The sequence below is a fragment of the Tuber melanosporum genome, assembly GCF_000151645.1.
Source record: "Tuber melanosporum whole genome shotgun sequence assembly, scaffold_16, strain Mel28".
NCBI lineage: Eukaryota > Fungi > Ascomycota > Pezizomycetes > Pezizales > Tuberaceae > Tuber > Tuber melanosporum.
Window position 1 is genome coordinate 837,880 of NW_003298819.1, and position 21,493 is coordinate 859,372.

At 47.1% G+C, this 21,493-nt stretch overlaps 2 protein-coding genes; both read right to left on the reverse strand.

Annotated features, from left to right (window-relative positions):
• Window positions 1-2,240: 2,240 nt before the first annotated feature.
• On the reverse strand, window positions 2,241-10,359 carry GSTUM_00004930001 (uncharacterized protein; the record flags this gene model as incomplete). The annotated part of the gene is made up of 2 exons (XM_002836764.1): window positions 2,241-3,269; window positions 10,237-10,359. 2 exons carry the CDS (start codon window positions 10,357-10,359, stop codon window positions 2,241-2,243), a joined length of 1,152 nt encoding a protein of 383 aa, XP_002836810.1.
• Window positions 10,360-20,419: 10,060 nt separating this feature from the next.
• GSTUM_00004931001 (uncharacterized protein) lies at window positions 20,420-21,483 on the reverse strand. XM_002836765.2 has 1 exon: window positions 20,420-21,483. The coding sequence occupies exon 1, from the start codon at window positions 21,453-21,455 to the stop codon at window positions 20,769-20,771; it is 687 nt and encodes a 228-aa protein (XP_002836811.1). The 5' UTR covers window positions 21,456-21,483; the 3' UTR covers window positions 20,420-20,768.
• Between the last annotated feature and the right edge of the window lie 10 nt (window positions 21,484-21,493).

The window sequence follows — 21,493 nt, forward strand, 5'->3', positions numbered from 1 at the left end:
AACCTCCCTCGAGATGTTTCAATCCTCCCACACCAATTGTGCCCCCCCATTATACTATACTCTAATAGTTTCACAAAGGCTATTTCTCTTTGTCCCTCTTTTTAAGCTAATACGTGACTATTACCTAAGAGAGTTATTTTGTTTACAGAAGGTGGAGAAGTCTTATGTCTTGACTTTACCAGGTAGATTCACAACTCATTAGTTAGTATAGTATTATCTTATTCAAGAACGCAGCATAACATACACAAAAGAGTACTACCCTTTTCCAAATCAATAGGGGGTCCGAATTTTTCTAATTTCGTGTTTTCGGACCTATTGTGTGATCTTTAATTTCTATTTACTGCAGGAACGAGGGGATGATTGCAGTTGCAAGATTACCTCCCCTCCTGTGACTTGTCTTTATATTCTTTATCATAACTTCTTTTAAGTAGAATTGTTGAACTCACTCCTGCCAGAGGGGGTCTTTGTGCGTCGGGTGTGGGATATTCAGACCACCCGGAGTGTTTTAGTTTCTGACTGCAATACCCACGCCCCCTCTTACACTGCCCACCCACTTTGTCCCAAAACTAGATCCTCTTCCACCGTGAGACGTAGTATAGGACATATTTTTTTAGAAAGAAACAGCTAACCGGAGACAGGGCTGAAGCGGGGCGGCGACGAAAAAGCGATATCAAACGAAAAGGCGATGATCTATTCAACGACTCTCTCTGCTCACTCGCACTCCACGACAACTAACTAAAGTAGTTGACAGGAAAAGATGGGAGTATAAATAAACGACAAGGACGCGCTATCCTATCCTTCCTGCGATCACCACATATCTCTAGTACCCCCCCACACTCGTCTCTCTTTCCTCTGCGCGCTCTCTTGCTAAAAAAAATAACAAACGATAGACTCCACAAAGACTCTGTAATTGCCTTCCGTGCCCCCACTGACTTCCGCGCTCCCACTGCCTTCTACGCTCCCATGCTAACAAAAGAAATAAAGGAGCAAAGACCCCCGACGCTCTATAACCCCCGCTGCCGTTCACATCCTTCTCCATCGGAAGCGCTTTGCCAAAGCACACAACCAAAACGTCCGCCCCAACAAAGCGAATGCGCCAAGACAACAAACGAGTGGCGGGGGGGAACAAACAGGGGGGAACGGACAAGCAAACAGCTCCGGGAACGTACGGCGGATGGAAGGACGAGAAATAGACGGACGGATAGAGATGCCGATGGACAGATATCCCGACGGACAAGGGAACAAAGTCATGAACATGCCGAGAAGCATCCCTGATTTCCAATAATATGCCCAAGTTGACCCGAGATGCGTACGAAAGAAAGCTCACCCTGGGGGTGGGTAGGCCTGTGTCGAATCATGTCAAGTGGGAAATTACGTTCGTAGTCTACCCACCACGCCAGGGCCCCCATACTATAAGTCTATTATTACACATCCCCCCTCGCTCTATTGAATCATGTGGTGCAGAGCATAGGCTGTAAAGAGCTGCCACGACTGACACAATCGGCGGCGGCCTAAAGCCGCCATCATATATGAAAATATCACAGCAAGAACAAAAGCCTCTGTATCACCCTTTCAAAACGAAATATTATTTCAAGATATTGGGAGAATAAATTCCTAGATCTCTTAGAACTTGCCTTAGTCTGGTTGAAGCAAAGCCAAGAGGATTTATGTTCACTATACCCCCATCCTCAAAGAAACTACGAAGGCATAAAACGGTGAGAATGAGGTTACCGTAAATCAAGTGAAACTCGGGCTAGACCCGTGAGAGAGTGACGAACTAGCCGATTGATAAAGACAGTAGAAAAGGAGCACGAAGGATATATACATCTTCCTGAACAACTAACATCACTAGGAACCGGACAAAACTCCGGGGAGCATAGGGGACAAACCAGATTCAAAGAAATACAGGGGAAAGGGGAGCGCGTCAGGAGAACCAGCAAGTGAGGAACGAACGCGCGACCATCCCCGAAAGTCCGCAATTCTCGCGACGACCAAACCCGAAAAGACGCCCTACGCAGGAGGGTATCAAACAAGGAATAAAAAAGGTCAGATGAAGCCAAATAAGCGATATCTGAGACCCATGGCTGCGGATATGATAAAAGTAAACCCAATACCGACACTCCATACCAAACGTGAGGAGGCGGGAAGACAACACACCATACCCAAAAATGACCGCTGAAAGTTCTGAAAATTTTTTTTTCAAATCAATTCACCCTGCCCGCTGCCCAAACATAAATCCTTCATCTCGGTAATGACGATTCGCCCGTGGAACTCGATCCCCGGGCCCGGAGAAACATCGCGAGACAGTTAGCATTTTTGAGGGCCGTCCGATAGCGTGGCCCTAGAGCTTGTTCCCCCTCCGTAACAGCACGCCGATACATGGTCTCTGCTCCGCTGAATTTTCCCTGATCATACAGAACGGCGACTAGCTTGACGATGCACCGGAGGGTATACGGATGGCCTGGCCCAAGGACTCTCTCCCGCCCAGCCAGCACCCGCCAATACATCATCTCCGCTTCATAATACTTCCCCTGTTTGTACAATGCCCCAGCTAGGTTATATATACAGAGCAGCGTATCTCGGTGATCTAGTCCAAGCGTCTCCTCAGCACCCACAAATGCACGACGATACATAGCCTCTGCTTCGTCGTGCTTCCTCTGGTTACATAGTGCCACTCCAAGATTATTGACACTGAGTAAGGTATCTCGGTGAGCTAGTCCAAGCGCCCTCTCTCTGCCTGCCAGCGCACGTCGACACATAACTTCCGCTTCCTCATACCTTTTTAGGTCAAGCAGCATTTCCCCTAGCATATTTATGCTCTCGAGTGTGAATGGATGATTGGGCCCCAGTGCCCTCTCCATACTCCCCAACGCATGCTGATATGTAATCACCGCTTCTTCAAACTTCTTCTGATCAAGCAGCGCCACAGCTAGACCATGGAGGCTCAGTATGGTGTCCACATCATACGGCCCAAGTGCCTTTTCTCTGCCTACTTGTGCATATCGGAACATCATCTCCGCTTCGCCGCACTTTCTCTGATTATGTAGAGCCCGACCGAGGTTATCGGCACTTGTCAGGGTAGATCCATGGTCTGCTCCGAGAACTTTCTCTCTACCCGCCAATGCGCGTCGACAAACGGCTTCTGCTTGATCATACATTCTCAGATCCAGAAGCGTTTCGCCTAGCATATTCATGGTATCGAGGGTAACGGGATGATCGGGCCCCAGAGCCTTCTCCACAGCCTCCAAGGCATGTCGATACATGATCTCCTCTTCTGCGTACTTCTGATCAAGCAGAGTAACAGTTAGGTCATCAGCACCCAGTAGGACGTCTGCGTGTGGTGGCCCGAGTACCACATCTCTATCCGCCGGTACAACCTGACGCGCCATGTCTGTTGCCTCAACGTCTCTCTGTCCACTCAGCCCCCCACCTATGGCAGCGATACCCAGCGAGGGGCCAGGGTCACCTGGGGAGAATTCCACCTCTCTCCCTTCCACCACAGGCCGATTTGAAAGTTTGGTTCTGTGGCCCTTTCTCTTTTTCTGACGTAAGAGAGCCAAATTACTGACACTTAATAATGTATCCGGATGGTCTTTCCCAAGAGCCTTCTCTCTCCCCCCCAACGCATGTCGATACATAACCTCAGCTTCATCGTACTTTTTCCGGCGATGTAGTGTTTCGCCTAGATTATTGGCACTCTGTAAGGTATCCGGATGGTCTCTTCCAAGGGCTTTCTGTCTACCCGCCAATGCACGTCGATGCATAATCTCCGCTTCGGCGTACTTTTTCCGGCAATGCAGTATTTCGCCTATATTATTGACGCTCTCTAAGGTATCTGGGTTATCTCCCCCAAGACTCTTCTCCCTACTCCCCAATACGCGTCGATACATAGCCTCCGCTTCGCCATACTTCCCCTGTTGTCGCAGTGCCGCACCTAGATAGTTGGCGCTCAATAAGGTATCCGGATGGTCTCTCCCAAGAACCTTCTCTCTACCCGCCAATGCGCGTCGGTACATAATCTCTGCTTCAGCGCACTTCCCCTGCTGATGCAGCGCTCCTCCTAGACTATAGACACTCAATAAGGTATCCGGATGGTCTCTTCCAAGGGCTTCCTGTCTACCAGCCAACGCACGTCGATGCATAACCTCCGCTTCGTCGTACTTTCCCTGACGACATAGCGTCACACCTAGATTGTTGACACTCAATAAGGTGTTCCGATGATCTCTCCCAAGAGCCTTCTCTCTTCCTGCTAATGCACGTCGATGCATAATCTCCGCTTCGTCGAACTTTCCTTGGTAATGCATCGCCGCACCTAGATTATTGACACTCAATAACGTATTCGGATGGTCTTTCCCAAGAGCATTCTCGCTACCCGCCAAGGCGCGTCGATACATAATCTCCGCCTCGCTGTACCTTTCCCGGCAATGCAGTGTTTTCCCTAGATTATTGACGCTCTCTAAGGTATCCGGATGGTCTTTCCCAAGAACCTTCTCTTTACCCACCAATGTGCGTCGATACATAGCCTCCGCGTCGTCATACCTTCGCCGTTGATAGAACACCGCACCCAGATTCTGGACGCTCTCTAAGGTATCCGGATGGTCTCTGCCAAGAGCCTTCTCTCTACCCACCAATGCACGTTGATGCATCATCTCTGCTTCGCCGTACCTTCCCTGACGATACAGCGTCACACCTAGATCATTGACACTCCGCAAGGTATCCGGATGGTCTCTCCCAAGAGCCTTCTCTCTACCCGCCAGTACGCGTCGATCCGTAATCTCCGTTTCGTCGTACCCTTCCTGATCATTCAGCGCGACACCAGGCCCATTGGCACTCCGTAATGTATCCGGATGGTCCCTCCCAAGCATCTTCTTTCCCGCCGCCAATGCGCGCCGATACATATCTTCAGATTTGTTGTACACCCTCGGGGCTATTCGGTTGTGTGGATATTCAGGTCCTAGTTGCACCCACTTTCTATGATTGAACCGAACTCGTGGCTTGAGATGAACTCGTCGTAGCGGAAAACAATTTCCCCATCTATTACCTGTGCTGCTATTGGTTCCTATTGCTAAAGTGGAGTAGACCCTGGGCGCGATTGGAAGATATTATCGTCAAAGTTCCAGTCTAGCGCAAAGCGTTAGCCATCAGGGACTGCGGGTGAGACCCACTAGCCTTTGACTTCTGACTTCCCAGACCACCCTTATAGGGGCTACACTTACTCTATTCATATACCTAATCCACCTCTCGTCCTTTCTCCCCGCTTCCCCGTTCTTCCCCTCGCGCCTGCTTCCTTGCGTCCCCGAGAACAGACTTTCACCTGTTTATGAGGGCCTTACCAGGCTAGAGCCCATAAGCACCAAACGTCAGATGTCGGTGGGATCTTCGTTAATAGGGAGGATCAAACCTGCAGTGGGATATAGAAAATCAGAGATATTTCGTTCGAGTTCTCGTATGATGCGGAACCGAAAACGAAATCAGCCGCCCAAAACGTCAGGGTAAGGCTGAGGGTTGAGAGGGGGCGTGAGCCAACCAGGAGCCGATGCTCCTGTCCCCCCGAAGGAAACCTGTTTGGCAACCGACCTCCCCCGTCGAATGAGAATAACGGATACCGATAGGTATATAGATTGAAGGATACTATGTTCGCACGGCCGAATCAAAGTCGCGCAAGTAGGGTATTAATGGTATGACGAAAAACACAGGCGAGAAACGGGCTACTCGGCCCTCTAGCAGATATTGAAAAAAACACAAGACGTTACCAGAGGAGGGATTCCAACGACATTGCGCTCGGCCGGGTTACTTGTAGACTAACCTACGAGGAATGCTTGCAGCGGAAAGATCCTGCCCAGGGCATCCGGGTGACTTGAATCAGTTTGTGTAACACTCCAGTCTTCTGTTGGTAATATTCATCGGTGACTCCACAAACCCGTTCGCGAGGCTCTGTAGTCCCGCAATGAAACCCATTCCTAATTTACATGCACGAAGGATTCGCATGCATGCATGCATGCATGCAAGATGGTGCCAATGGATGGTAGACGAAGAAATCTGATATCCCATGGAATAACCCGATTAGCACAGCACAAGGTGCGAATTTCGAACCTCTCTAACTCCACCAAAATAAAATTTAGAAATTAGATAAAAACGGACAGAATACCTCTTACAGAGGTTTTTGACTGATGAACCGCCGCTGGTGGAGTTAGCATGCGTTATCTTCTGGATTGTCGCTTTTTTTTCCCTTTCGTCTTTCTTTCTCGGAGTAGAACACCGTGCTGTGAGAACCGGGATAATCGAGAATCTCTAGGATCAATCTAATTTTCATTCTTCTAATTCTACGACGTTGGAGTTGCCTCTCCTAGTAAGGTCTGTTATATTTTTCTTTTTATTTGTCTCGGCTGAGGGCTAAGGGAGAATCTTTTCGCTCTGCTTTCCCCCCCTAATCCAAAGGGGGAAATTCTGGACGTCCTACTTGTATGATTTCGCCCTTGTCAACTGTTCCAGTCATTAAGGTCTTCACTACGAAGCTCAAAATTCAAAAAAAACTAACCTAACCATAGATTCACGACCATTTGGCTGAAAAATAATCTACAAAGGAATTGTTTATTTACCCTTAAGCTGTGCAGCAATTCTACCATGTTATAGGTGCTGGAGTAGTGTGTTATGAGATGGCAAGCCTTTTACAGGTCCCAGGTTCTGAAACCCCTTTTACCATGTATACCAGTATTCGCTTATCTATCCCATACCTTTTCACGAGAAAAGAACCGCACATACAGGCCATTGTACTGTTGTATGGTGGACGTGATGGAATGAGAGATAACTTGTTTATTCTCAGGTGCGCCTGATTGCTAACTAAAAGGACTAACAAACATGTGCGCAACCTATGGTTTTACCCTCATCTCGCTCATTTGTTCTCAACAACATAGCTAGGGTGGTTGCCCGTACCCTACTACACTCAACATGTACAGTACCATGAAAAGCAAGCTCAATTTCAATTGGAGAAAAAATCAACACTTCACCCGGTTTGCGAGAACTCTAGTACTTACTTAATTTAGAACTAAGTTGGGGGGGTTGTTGGACAGTCATCAAAAACGACTCAATCTGCATGAGAATATGCATTTTTTACAGTTCATAGGACAAGGGAAATTGTTTCTGCGAGGCTTTCGAGATAGTACTGGCAATTATCGCTAGTATAACTTTAGTATGCACACCCGCCATCGCACCCCATGCCCCGCCCACACCCCCACGCCGGGAGCATCTTCCGCATCTTTCACGGGCAAATCAAATGTAGAAAACCCGCCGCTGATGTGGAACGGGGTTGTTGCGTATCGTGATTCTAACTGCTAACCCAGGTATCTATCTAGTGGCATCACCCCTGAAGCTTTGCGCTTTTCGCTAGGCCAAACGCTTTGTTATGTCGGATAAATTTCAACGATCCACAGAGAGGTCACTGGATGTCACTGGTTGACTGATTTTTTCCTGCATACAACGGACATTTCAATTTTCCTACACAAAATGTTCCCCCCCTTTCTGTTCTAACGGTTTTATAATAGCCAAAATATTTATTCTCTGTCCCTATTAGTTTCAAGATAATGGGTTAGTCTATCACCTAATAGAATTATATTTTTCACGGAAGTTGCTAGCCAAGTCTTAAAATTTTGACATAGGCCATCGACTACCTACATCACTTAGTTCTCCGGCTACAGAGGTCCCTCACCATAATGTAATCGAATAATTAAGTGCTACCCAAGAGATCTTGAATTGTTTCCCCAGGCATTCTCATGCAGCGAAGCGTGTTGAATCCCTAGATCCCAATGTGCAGGATGCCCAAGGTAGGGTTTTTCTTTGATGTCGTAGTGATGCTGTATGACAGCCAGGCGGCCCATACATAACGAGATTTTTTGATGGTGCACAATTTGGCATCGCAGTCTGCCGTGATGTAACATACACAGCAGCATGCTAGTCCTATCCTATCGACCATGTTAATCTTACCGGGGTGGACTCGTAACTCATTAGTTAGTATTATCTTATTCGAAATGTTGCGGGGTATTCATAGGATGGGCTAGGTGTATATTTTATTTCAAGTCCCACTCCCTCTTTACATTATCATATTATAGCTCATTTCAAGCGGGATCGTTGACCTATGCTAGAAGGGAGATCCGCGCTTCAAGTGTGGATAACAATGAAGGAACCGGGTAGCACTCGATTCCTATCTAAAACATTCACATCGGCTCTTGTCCACCTAGTGAACATCTCCCGAATTGCTAGATTCCCTTCCACGGTGAGACCTAGTACAGGGCGTATATATGCACGGGTGAGAAGCGTTGGGTATTGGGGGAGGATCGCCCGACCACCGGTTCGCCTACCTCGGTTCATGACTGAGTGGGAGGATATGTGCGCAGTAAACCCATCCCGTCATATCATGAGACTACGATCGTATACCACTTTTCTCGAAAGATGGGGTGCAGAACACATACTACTAAAACCTCCGGCAATAGGTGCTTACTACTATTTAAAGATATTACCACATAACGTTATTAAATATTACGGCAGGAACAAAAGGTTTCAGGGTTGTATCGGGGCGTTGGGAGAATAAATTCCTAGATCCCCTGTGAAGCTACATACAATCTTATGGGAGCTGTACCAAGAGGATTTGCCTACACCATGAGTCCCCGCTCAGAAAAAACCGCAAAAAGATAAAGTGAGGAGAATAAGATCACCGCAGATCAAGGCCAACTCAGGCTAGTGATAAGAAAGCCATAGGCAAGACGGTTAATAGGGATACTAGAAAAAAAGAAGAGGAAATATGTGCATCTCTTTGAACTAACACTGTTTTCAACAACAAGGCTTACGGCTGCAATTTGGACACTGTTGACTCGAATTGAATGGCTAGACAAAAATGCAAAGATCGTATTTGAATATCACCGGAGAAATATTCTCACGAAGTAGGTAATGAAAGGAAAAGATTGATTTGGCCCAAATATAGGTAACGGAGGAAAGAGAGGCAGATTGGATAATGGACGAAAACAACTAACAAAGGGAAAACAGGTTGCCTTTTATCCTTCTCTATATCATCCTGATCCACTTCCACATACCTCTAGCGTATGCCGTGTTCTTCATCATGCTCAATCCCACTGCCGCCCATTGTGCTACTTCAGCGGAGGATGAGAGGATTCGACCGAGGGTACATTTTGACCGAGGATAAGATTTGGAGTATGACCGAGGATATTCGGTATTTCCACATGATAGGAGTAAGGCCTTCAAATGGAGTTGTCGCAGGTGTTGTCACAGGTGTTGTTTGATGTGTAGGACTAACCCGTAGTCAAACAGAGGGGCGTGGGAGTAGTTGATATAGGTCCAAAAGGGTTAGGGTTGTTGAGTCTTTGCCGTAAGGGAAATATGGTATGCGGTGAGCAGCCAAGAAAGATCTCCGTCCAACATACTGGAGACCGAAAGAAATTCTTTCAAGTATAAAGAATGAACCAAATTCAAGGAAACTCGGAAAACGGCAGGAAGTCAGAAGATCCACCAAGAAAGCAAGAGGATGGTTCACCATCCCTCAAAAATCCACAACTCTCTTGCCAACCAAGCGCCGAGCCCGATGTATTATACAGTACTCTGCACCGCGGTTGAAAACTAAATAGAAACAATAAGAATTAATGAAGCCAAATGCTCTACACTCTGGGCATATTAGCCGCGGGTGTAAAGAAAGGAAAGCTAACACAGATATGATACCATAGCCTGAGGGTGAGGGGCGCGAGAACAGGCCCCTTCAACCAACAGTGGCGGCTGGGGTTCTGGGGAAAAGCGGGAAGAGCAGTCTCACCGTGCCGCAGCGCAGTGACAAATCTGCCATCATGATAATAACACCGTATCCGGAGAACTCGATTCCCGGGCCTGGAGAAACACTGCCAGGCGATTGGAGATCTTTAGAATCGCCCGATAATCTGGCCCTAGAGTCTTCTCTCCCTCCGTGACGACACGTCGATATATAATCTCCGCTGCACTGTATTTTTTCTGAGTATGCAGTATCGCAACCAGTTTAATGAGGTTCCGAAGGGTGTGTGGATGTCCCGGCCCAAGAGTCCTCTCCCACCCTGCGAGTGCACGCCAATACATCATCTCGGCTTCGTGATACTCCCTCTGTTTGTGCAATGCCCCAGCTAGGTTATAGATGCATAGAAGGGTATCCCGATGATCTAGTCCAAGCGTCTCCTCAGCACCCACAAATGCACGTCGATACATAACCTCCGCCTCATAGTACTTTCCCTGATTAGACAGTGCCACCCCGAGATTATTGACACAGAGTAAGGTATCTCGATGAAGCAGCCCAAGTGCCCTCTCTCTGCCTGACCGTGCACGTCGGCACATAGCCTCCGCTTCCTCATACTTTCTCAGATCAAGCAGCGTTTCGCCAAGCATATTTATGCTCTCGAGTGCAAAGGGGTGATCGGGCCCCAGAGACTTCTCCATACCCTCCAAAGCATGTCGATACATAATCTCCGCATCTGCGTATTTCTTCTGATCAAGCAGAGCTGCAATTAGGCCACCGACACTCAGTAGAACATCTGGGCGAGGTAGCTCGAGCACCATATCTCTACCCGCCAGTGTAACCTGATGTTTCGTATCTGCTTCCGATTGCTTTTTAAGGCTCTCCAGCATCCCGCCTGTTGTCGCAAAGCACGGTGGAGCACCCGGATCACCTGGCAAAAACGTCATCTCACTCACCCCCTCTCCATGTAGATGCGTAATTTCTGCTTCATCGCTCTTTCTCTGATTCGGTAGCAACAGGGCCAAATCATTGACACTTGATAAGGTATCCGGATGGTCTTCCCCAGGAGCCTTCTCTCTATGCGCCAATGCACGCCGATGTAAAAATCTCCGCTTCATCGTACTTTTCCTGGAAACGCAGTGCTTTGCCTAGATCATTGACACTCCGTAAGGTATCCAAATGGTCTCTCCCAAGAGCCCTTTCTCTACCCGCCAATGCACGTCGATGCATAGCCACCGCTTCCTCGAACCTTTCCCGAAAATGCAGTGTTTTGCCTAGATTATTGACACTCCGTAAGGTGTCTAGATGGTCTCTCCCAAGAGCCTTCTCTCTACCCGCCAACGCACGTCGATGAAAAGCCTCCGCTTTATCGTACTTTTACTGGCAATGCAGATTTTTGCCAAGATCACTGACACTTCGTAAGGTATCCAGATGGTCTCTCCCAAGAACCTTCTCTCTACCCGCCAATGCACGCCGCTGTAAAATCTCCGCTTCATCGTACTTTTCCTGGCAATGAGGTGTTTTTCCCAGATCATTGACACTCTGTAAGGTATCCAGATGGTCTCTCCCAAGAGCGTTATCTCTACCTTCCAATGCACGTCGATCCGTAATCTCTATTTCGTTGTACCCTTCCTGATCACTCAGCGCCACGCCTGGTCCATTGACACTCTGTAACGTATCCGGATGGTCCCTCCCAAGGACCTTCTTTCCAGCCGCCAATCCACGCCGACACATATCTTCTAATTTGTTGTACACTCCCAGGGCTATTTGGATGTGTGGAAGTTCAGCTCCTAGCCCCTCTCTATTGCTATGTTGAACAGAACTCCGAGCATGAGATAAACTCGTTCTAGCGGAGGTCAATTTCGCCGTCTATTTTTTGGGTCGCGGTTGATTCGTATCGCTAACGCACAGTACCGGTAGACCTTGGACACTATTGGAAGATTTCGTCAAAGCTCTAATCTAAGGCAAATTGTTAGCCCTCCAGGACTGCGCCCGGGACCACCAGCCTCTAACCTCAGACCACCCCGATCACCGCCGTAAGGGCTACACTTGCTCGGTTCAAACACTCAATCTACCTCTCTTCTTGTTCTTCTTGCTTTCTCGACTTTTTCCTCTAGGCAGCTCCCTTTAGTTCCTGCCGATAGATTTTCACTTAACAGGCAGGTCTGATCGTGCTAAGTCCACCAGCAGCAAATGTCAGATGTGGGTGGAGCCTGCATTAATACAGAGAGGATCAAACCTGTGATATGATAAATAAAATATTTAAGATATTTTGCATAATATTATAGCAGCTAGTGTTGGAGTTCTCGTATGATACGCAGCTCAACGAACGCAAAATCTGCCGCACTCAGCACGTCAGGGTAAGGCTGAGAGTTGAGATGGGTATGAACCCATCCAAGCCAAAATGGAGGATAAGTTATACTCCGCCTGCCCCCCCGACAGAGCAACTTGTTTGGCAACCGACCTCCCCCACCGAACAAGACCTATATATAACTCGAAGAATACTTGTTTGCGCAAGTAGAGTGGCACACACCACAAGCCCCGGTAGAAACTGCAATAGCCATGCTCTGCGCATTCTAGTCGAGAATCTCTGGCTATAGAGAAGGGGCGCAAAGACACAGCAAAAAACGGGCTGCTTGGCCCTCTGGCAGAGATAAAAAAGGCAAGAGCTTACCTGAGGAAGGACTCCAAGGGCATTGCTCTCAGTTCAGTTAACCTAGGCTATAGCATGAGGGACACCTAGAACCGGAGTTGGCTGACATTAAGAAACTGCAGTCTTGGTATCTGGATAACTTAAAATAGGTTGTGTGACACTACCATCTTGTATAGATACTGGTATTGTAAAATTCGACTGTGACTTCTCAAACTCGTTCACGAAACCATGCAGTCCCGTGATGAAGCTCACACCTGTATATATCAAGGATTCTAATATAGGCAAAATGGCCCCAATTGGTTGTAGCCGAGGAAATCTAGTACTGTACAAGATAAGGGGAATCATTTCTATGAGGGTCTTAAGGGAGTATAATTACAGTACTTGTAATTACCCCTAGTGTAGAATGCATACTTGGCAGAGCAGCCCCACGTTTTACTTTTTTCCTCCGTATTGGTAGCATTTTCTGTATTTTCGGTCGAATCAATGTTCTAGTGCAAGTAGAAATCCCGCTGTTGACGCGGAAAGGTCAACATACCGCGATTCCAACCGCTAAATTAACCACTGATGGCATCCCCCCTGAAACACGGTATCATACTTCTTACCCGGCCAAACTCCCCACTATGTCTAATAAGCCCCAATAATCCGCTGAGAAGTCACCGGGTATCACTCGTTGACTGGTTTTTCTCTGAACCCACCATGGATGTTTCAATTCTCCACACAGAATGTGCCCCCTTCACGCTCCAATAGTTTCACGATAGGGAAAGACTCTTACTTTTTATTCCTATCGTTTTGGAACTAATACATTAGTCTATCGCCTGGTAGAACCTTTTCCCTTAAAAAAGTTCTTGGAGAAGTTTTGAAGCTTTGACTTCGGCCACCGGGCACTGTGCCTTAATGATACTCCGACTATAGAGGTCCCCTACCATAATGTAATCGAACAATTAAATGCTACCCAAGAGAGCTTGTGTTGTTTCCACGGGTATTTTTATGTGACGCTAAGGGTGTTGGATCCTTGTGTCCCAACGTGCCGTGCAAGATGGCAATTTTAAATAGCGGCTACTTATAGACTGACAAAATCTCGAAAACGGCAACAACCTTTCTAACACCGGGACGACAAAAAGCGATGACGATCAAACATCTAAATAGTCACGACAATCAGAATTGCGCAATAGCCAACAACGAACACGAGTATCGCAGAACGGCTGAACAACAATGATGTTCAAACAACAAAACAGTTATGACGATCAGAGAGCAAAACGTAGTAACGGCGAATCCGGTGTATGGCAATCGTCCGTCAAAACGACGAACAAGGAACAGCGGGAACGTCTTCAAGCGAACGACAAACGGCAGAACTGTTAAGTGGTGAGAAATGGAGATACCAATAAAACTAAACTAAACAGCGCTTAGTAAGGCTGATAAAACTGCGATCGTCAATAAGTTACACGACTTTGGGAGAAGGGTGGGGAAGTTCTCTACTCGCAACGCTATCACTCGACAACTCGCTCTCTCGTAAGTTACGACGCAACTAACAAGACAAGTAAAGACAGGGGCATATAAGTAAGTCGTAATAAGGTATCCTCCTAACTTCCGCCAGACAAATCCACTGATATCCACGCTCGTCCATGCGAGTCCCCTGCCTTTCTGCACACTCCCATACTAACGAAAGAAAAACAAGTACCACAAAGACTTCCATGATTTATCACCTCTGAACAGTCCCCCTGGGCTCCCCCGCTCTGCTTCCGCCGGGAACACGTTTCCCTTCCACGATGCGCTTCTCCAGAGCGCATCGCCGAAACCTCCATCCGAACAAACTAAACAACAGAAAGAACAAACATCCCGCGCGCAAGAGCAGACACCGAGCATGTCTACCATAGAACAGCATGTCAAACATGTTCGGAGCCTGTCGGATTGATTTTGAGCATGTCCGGAGGGTTCTTAGGAGGCATGTCGAACATGTCGAGCAGTATTGATGGTTTTCAACACGGAAGACTCCCTCCGGTCGGGTGTCGAAGAGAGGATTTTCACATGATGCCATAACAACAATGCACCGTACGAGCGTAAGGGGTTGCATACACGGGAACCTTTTTATAGTGTCGCCCGGGCATCCACTGCACTCCACCGCGATGCAGCGTTCATATCATCATATCTATCCTGCCCCCCACCACAATCCTAGCGGGGCGGACTTGCAACTCGTTACATAGTATTTCCTTATTCAAATGTTGTACACCCACAAAAACTTACCACATCCTCGACATCTCGGTGGCCCTCGGCAAGCAGTGTGTAACTGGCAAAGCTCCATCATAAATGAGGGGAACCCGGCAAGAAGGAAGTTGCAGTTGCCCAACAGTTCAAACCCAATACAGGGACTAGAATTGCACGTAAAAAAGGTATCACACTTGCATATATGTATGGTTCCTGGACAAAAGTCATCGTCGGCGTGTCCAAATACCGGTCAAAACAAACCAAAATGACTAGAATTCGGGGTCATAGAAATTGCTATTTGTGCTGCAACCTCTTGACCGATTGAAAATAAAAGCACATCAGTGGATAACTGAAGACCTAGCGGTTCTGCTATTAATATTTTTATAATAAATTTGTTCTGTGCGCAGTTCTCATCAATTGGTGAGAATTCTCGGGCGCTCATTCACAAGATGCCTGTTTTGATAATTGCCAATTTCTCATTTCCACAGTTCAGATAATATTGCACCATACACTTCAAATTTTAAATACCAGTCTCATTGTAGAATGCCCAAAATCACTATTTTGTGAAGAATTTATGACTTACTAGACCATCTATAAAGTATTCGGATCATTGGCGCCAATATTCCACGTTTAGCTGCCGCGTGGCATACATTGGCTCTAAAGCATCCGAATACTCCAAGTTGCTGAGTAACTTATTTACTTTCGCCATAAGTTAGGTGTTGAGTTCCGGTGTTGTAAAAAACGGTATTTTTGGTATAAAAGTGACCACCAATCATGACTTTTGTCACCTCATTTTTTGTTCAAAGAACACGCCATATATCCACAAAGATAGTTCTACCCATTCCTGACTCGACAGAGGGCCCAAATTCTCCAATTCGCAGTTTTCTTTTTTCTTTCATCGGCCCGGAACATGTAATTTTGGACTCACAGTGCCCACGAAATGGGAGGAGCAGATTGCATCTCCAAGCCCCACTCCCTCTTTTGTGATTTGACTTCGTATTATTTCGTCACAGTTTCTCTCATGTAGGATTGTTGGATTGATTCTAGATAGGGGCTGTGCGCTTGAGGTGTGGACTAACAATGCAAGGAACCCACGGGTGTTTAGTTCCCGTCGAGATTCACATCCCGTCTCTCACCCACACGGTGCACCTTCCGCGAAAACTATATCCCCTTCCACTGTGAGAATTCGCACAGGACATATGTGCGGACCGGCCTAAGACTCGTTTGGCACGGAGGAAAGCTCACCCCGACTGCCCAACCCACAAAAAGAAAACAAGTCTGAACTACGAAATCCGAACACTATCGAAACCAATATACGAGTGAAGTTGGAGTGAATTTAAACAACTCTACGATTTTAGACACAGGAATAAGCCGAAGGACTGTGCTGTTCCAACCTATCCAACCTATCGTGGATCCTTGTTTGATTTTACGCCCTTTTGTTTTCATCTGTCCACTGCTCTATCCAAATCCTCTTCGAACCAACTACGATTACCTTTTACCGATCCGACCGAATATTATTCTTTCAGTACCGGCGATATCCAACGGTGGCTCCGCAAACCCCTTCACGAAACCATGCAGTCCGGGAATGAAGCCCACACCTGCATACATCAAGTATTCACATACCGGTACTGTACAGTACATGCAAGATGGCGCCAACAGATGGTACGGTAGCCGAAGAAACCAAGTATGGGGCAAGAGGAATCATTTATGCGAGGGTGGAGTACTCGCAATTCCCCCTCGTATACATACTTGGCGGAGCACCCCACGCTTCGCTACCGTTTCCCCACTGGTGGCATTCTCCGCACTCTTCATCCATATGGGTGCGTATTATTCAAATCAGATGTAGAAAATCTGCTGTTGATGTGGAACGCGTCACATATAGTGATTCTATCTTCTAACCCAGATACCTATCTAATAACGCCCCCTCTGAAACTCCGTGCTTCCTGCCGGGCCAAGCACTTTGTTATGTCTGATAAACTTCGAGCCCTTGTAAAGTGGTCACAGGGTATCACCCGCTCATTGCTCTCCATCTGAACCGACCACCGGCGTTTCAATTCTCCCGCACAAAAAGTGCCCCCCCATTATGCCCTAATAGTCTCACTATAGCGAAAGAACATATATTCCTTGTCCATAGTTTGAAACTGATAGGCTAGTATATCACCTAATTTGGTTTTTTTTCCTCACGGAGGTTTTTAGAGAGGTTCTCAAGTTTGTGACTTTCGCCATCAAGTACCTGGCTGGGTGCTCACAACTATGCAATCGAATAATTGAATAACATACAAGAGAACTTGAGTTGTTTCCTCGGGTATTCTGATGTGGCCAAGGGTATTGAATCCTTTGATCCCAATACGCGGTGCGAGTCCGCAAGCTCCCTCCAGCGGGGTGTCGAGGAGACCACTCTTCGTTAACGCCACACTGATATTATACGGGCGTAAAGGGGTCTATATACTGAGACCTTTTGATAATGTCGCACAAGCCGCCATCTAACCCGCCGCGATGTAACACTATAGCAGCATGCCCGCACTACCGCCAATCATAATCCTAGAGGGGGCTGAATTGCAACTCACTATTTAGCATTATCCTATTCAGATGTTCTACGCCCACAAAAATCCACTGCATCTTCGGCATCGTGGTGGCCTTCTGCAGGCAGCAAGTAATTGGAACCGCTCTGTCATAGGTGTAAGGAACTTTGTGAGGAGAAGGTTGTAGCTGCCCAACAGTGCAAAGCCAAGAAGACAACTACTTGGATGATGGGTAAAAAAATAGTACTCGGATATATGTAAGAATACGGCATAAATCCACAAAGGAGTTCTCCCCATTTCCAACTCCGTAGAGAGTCCGAAAATTTCCAATTCCGAGTTTCCCAGCCCGCAATATAATTTGGAAATTGTAGTACTTATTGGATGAGGGCGCGAGGAGCCGATTGTGGTTGCAAGGTCACCTCCGCCCTTTTTGTGAGTGTTGACCTTATACTATTTCGTCCTGGCTCCTTCCAAGTAGGATTATTTCAACTCGTGCTAGAGGGGACCCTGTGCCTCAGGTGTCGGCAAATCGGGCTATCTGTAGCGTTCGATTCCTGTCTGCGGTGTTACACTCCCAGTGCACTTTGCCCCAAAATTAGATCCTCTTCCACCGTGGGACGTACTATGATATATGCCCAAGTTGACCTCAGATGAGATTTACACTGGAAAAAGCGCACCCCGATAGCCTGTTGTCCTGCATCGAATCGTGTTAGAGTGGGAAGTTATGTCGGCGGTCTACCCACCCCGTCAGTGCCATCATAAAATCAGTCTAGTATCACAAATCCTCCTCTCCTCTATTGAATCATGTGGTGCGGAGCACAGGCCATAAAGGACTGCCGCGACTGGCACGCTTGGCGACAGGCTATAGTTGCCATCATAATATTATATTAAAATATCACAATAAAGGCAAAAATATTTCTCGGCTGTCACAGTTTCCAAATGAAGTAGTATTTCGGGGGACTGGGAGAATAAGTTCCCCCTTTGATCCGCTGCGAACCCACCTCCAGTCTGGCTGAGGCAAAACCGAGAGATTTTACGTACGCTATACCCCAATACTCGAAGAAGCCACAAAGGGATAAAACAGAGAATTGTCAGCGGTGAGTGTGCGCAGTAGGAGTGGGGAGATGAGAGATGATCAGATAAGGGAGATATAAGAGGATAAGATGGTATTTCGCTTGAGTTCTATCATACCTCAAATTCGTTAGAGGCTCGTTCTCTACCGGACATGTTCAGGAAAGGCAGGGCTAGATATAGTAATTTAGGACCGGAAACTCTAGAACTATCTCCTGTTCGCTACAGGACTCTTCGCTCCTCTATGACCTTGATCCTTCACAACAAAAGAAAAGTATATCTAAGTCTCCTGGTCTCTAGAGCTTTCCACGCTAACCTCTAATATCTTCCATCCCCTCTGGTATGTTCTACCACCCGCTTCATTGTTCGTATAAAATCCGGTGCAGCTCAAGTCTCACTTCCAAGCACTACACTACAACGACACATTGCACTCTCCCGGAATAGCGCTATCCAGCATCAACAAGAATGAGTTTACCGCGGATGGAGCGGAACTCGGGGTGAGTCTGAGAGAGTCACAAACTAGACAATTGATGGGGATGCTAGAGGGGGAGGCCGGGGGATATATACATCTTCCTGAACAACTAACATCACTAGAAGCTAAATAAAATTCTAGAAAGCAGAAAGAACGATCCAAATTGAAAGGAACACAGGGTAAGGGCAGGACACCAGGAGAACCATGATACCTCACACGCAAGATGACGCCAATGGACGGTAGCCGAAGAAACCTAATATACGTAGGGCAAGTGGAATCGATTCTGTGAGGCTTTCGATGGACCACCAGAGACTCTCCCACCATGGAATGCATCCTCGGCAGAGCACCCCATTTTTCGCTCTTGTTCCCGGACTTGTGGCATTTTCCGTATTCTTCAGTTAAATCAAATGGAGAAAACCCACCGCTGATGTGGAACGCGTCGCAGATCGCCATTCCAACCGTTAACCCGGGTACCCGTCCAATGGCATTCACCCTCGAACTCGGTACTTCTTGCTAAACACTTTGAATAACCCCCAAACAGGTCACGGGATATCACTCGTTTACCGCTTTTCTCAGAACTTGCCAGTGACTTTTCGATTCTGCCTCGCAAAATGTGCCCCCCTCCCCCTTTATACTCTAATGGTTTGACGAAATACTTTCTTTCTTTCTTTGTCCCCATTTATTAGTTTGAAGTTAGTAGGCTACTCTATCACCTCATGGTTAATTTTTCACGGAGTTTAAGAAGTCTTTTAGTTTTAACTTTGGCCACGTAGTGCCTCGTTTTGTCCTCCGGAGATAGATCCCCTCGCTATAATGTAATCTAATGATTAAATGTTACCCGAGAGAGCTTGGATCGTTTCCCCTGGTATTCCCATGTAGTGAAGGGCGGTGAATTCTCGGATCCCAATGTGCAGTGAAAGACCGCAATATTCCCTCTAGCGAGGTATCGCGGGAACTGGTCTCTTTCGATACCATAGCGATACTGTACGGACTTAAAAAGGTCTATATATCAAGACCTTTTGATAATGTTGTACCAGCTGCTGTGGTAGTCCGCCGCGATGTAGCATACCCAGCAGCATGCCTCTCCTACCACTCATCGTAGTCCTACCAGTGCGGGCTTACAACTCATAAGTTATTACTACCCTATTCGAATTCTGTACGCCCACAAAAGCTTACCACGTCTTCAACACCTTTGCGGCCTTCTGAAAGCAGAGGGTGATTGGAACCGCTCTATCAGAAATGTGGGTAACCCGGTAAGAAGAAGTGGCTGACCAAGAGTGCAAAACCAAGACGGCGATATGAATGATAGGTAAAAAAGGCAATCGGATGCATGTAAGAATACGGCACATATCCCCAAGAGAGTTCAACCAATTTCCTACTCAGCAGGGGGTCTCAAATATCCCATTTCCGAGATTCCCAGACAGTAATATAATTTGGAAATTGCAGTATTTACACCAAGTGCGAGATTGGGAAAATAAAATATTTGACCTCCTATGAACCCACCTCCAGTCTGGTTGAGACAAAACCAGGAGGATTTGCGTACTGTACACCATACCCCCCCTAAGAAACTACGAAAGCGTAAAAGGGTGAGAATAGGGTTACCGTTGATCAAGCGGAACTCGTGCTAGACGTGAGAGAGTCATGAGCTAGACAATTAATAAGACGCTATGTGGGGAGACGAAGGGATATATATATTCTTCTAAAAAAACTAACATTAATAGAGACTAAACAACATACCTAAAAGGATAAAGAACGAACAAAATTCAAAGGAATGAAAGGGGAAAGGCACTAACAAGAAAGTGAAAGGACGAGTGACCACCCCCCAAAAGTTCACAATCCTAGTGACGGCCAACCCGGAGCGGGATGGTCTACACAGAAGGGTGTAAAACACAAAAGAGCCAAACGAAGACAGATGCCCGAGACCTAAGGCCTAATCGTTGCGGATATAAAGAAAGAAAATCCAACACCAATACTCCATGCTTAACCTAAGGCAAGAGGACAACACACCATAACCAAAGGCAACCGGTGAAAGTTCTGGAAAAAGACAATTAGAACAATTCACCCTGCCCGCTGCTCAAACACAATCCTTTATTTCGGTAATACCGACTCGCCCGCAGTACCTAATCCCCGTATCTGGAGAAACATCGCGAGGCAGCTAGTGTTTTTGAGACCCTCCCGATAATCTGGCCCTAGAGCTTGTTCCCCCTCCGTAACAGCACGCTGATACATAGTCTCCGCTGCACCGAATTTTTTCTGATCATACAACACGGCAACCAGCTTAATGATGCACCGGAGGGTATGTGGATGGCCTGGTCCAAGAACTCTCTCTCGCCCCGCCAGCGCCCGCCAGTACATCATCTCCGCTTCGTAATACTTTCCCTGTTTGTACAACGCCCCAGCTAGGTTATAGATGCACAGGAGGGTATCTTGATGATCTACTCCAAGCATCTCCTCCGCACCCAGAAAGGCACGCCGATACATAACCTCCGCTTCGTAGTGCTTTCTCTCATTACACAGTGCCACTCCAAGATTATTGGCACTGAGTAAGGTATCTCGATGAAGTAGTCCAAGTGTCCTCTCTCTACCTGCCAGAGCACGTCGACACATAACTTCCGCTTCCTCATACTTTCTCAGATCAAGCAGTATTTCGCCTAGCATGTTGATGCTCTCGAGTGTGAATGGGTGATCGGGTCCCAGTGCCCTCTCCATACTGCCCACCGCACGCCGATACGTAATTACCGCTTCTTCAAACTTCTTCTGATCAAGCAGCGCCATAGCTAGACCATGGAGGCTCAGTATGGTGTCCACATCAA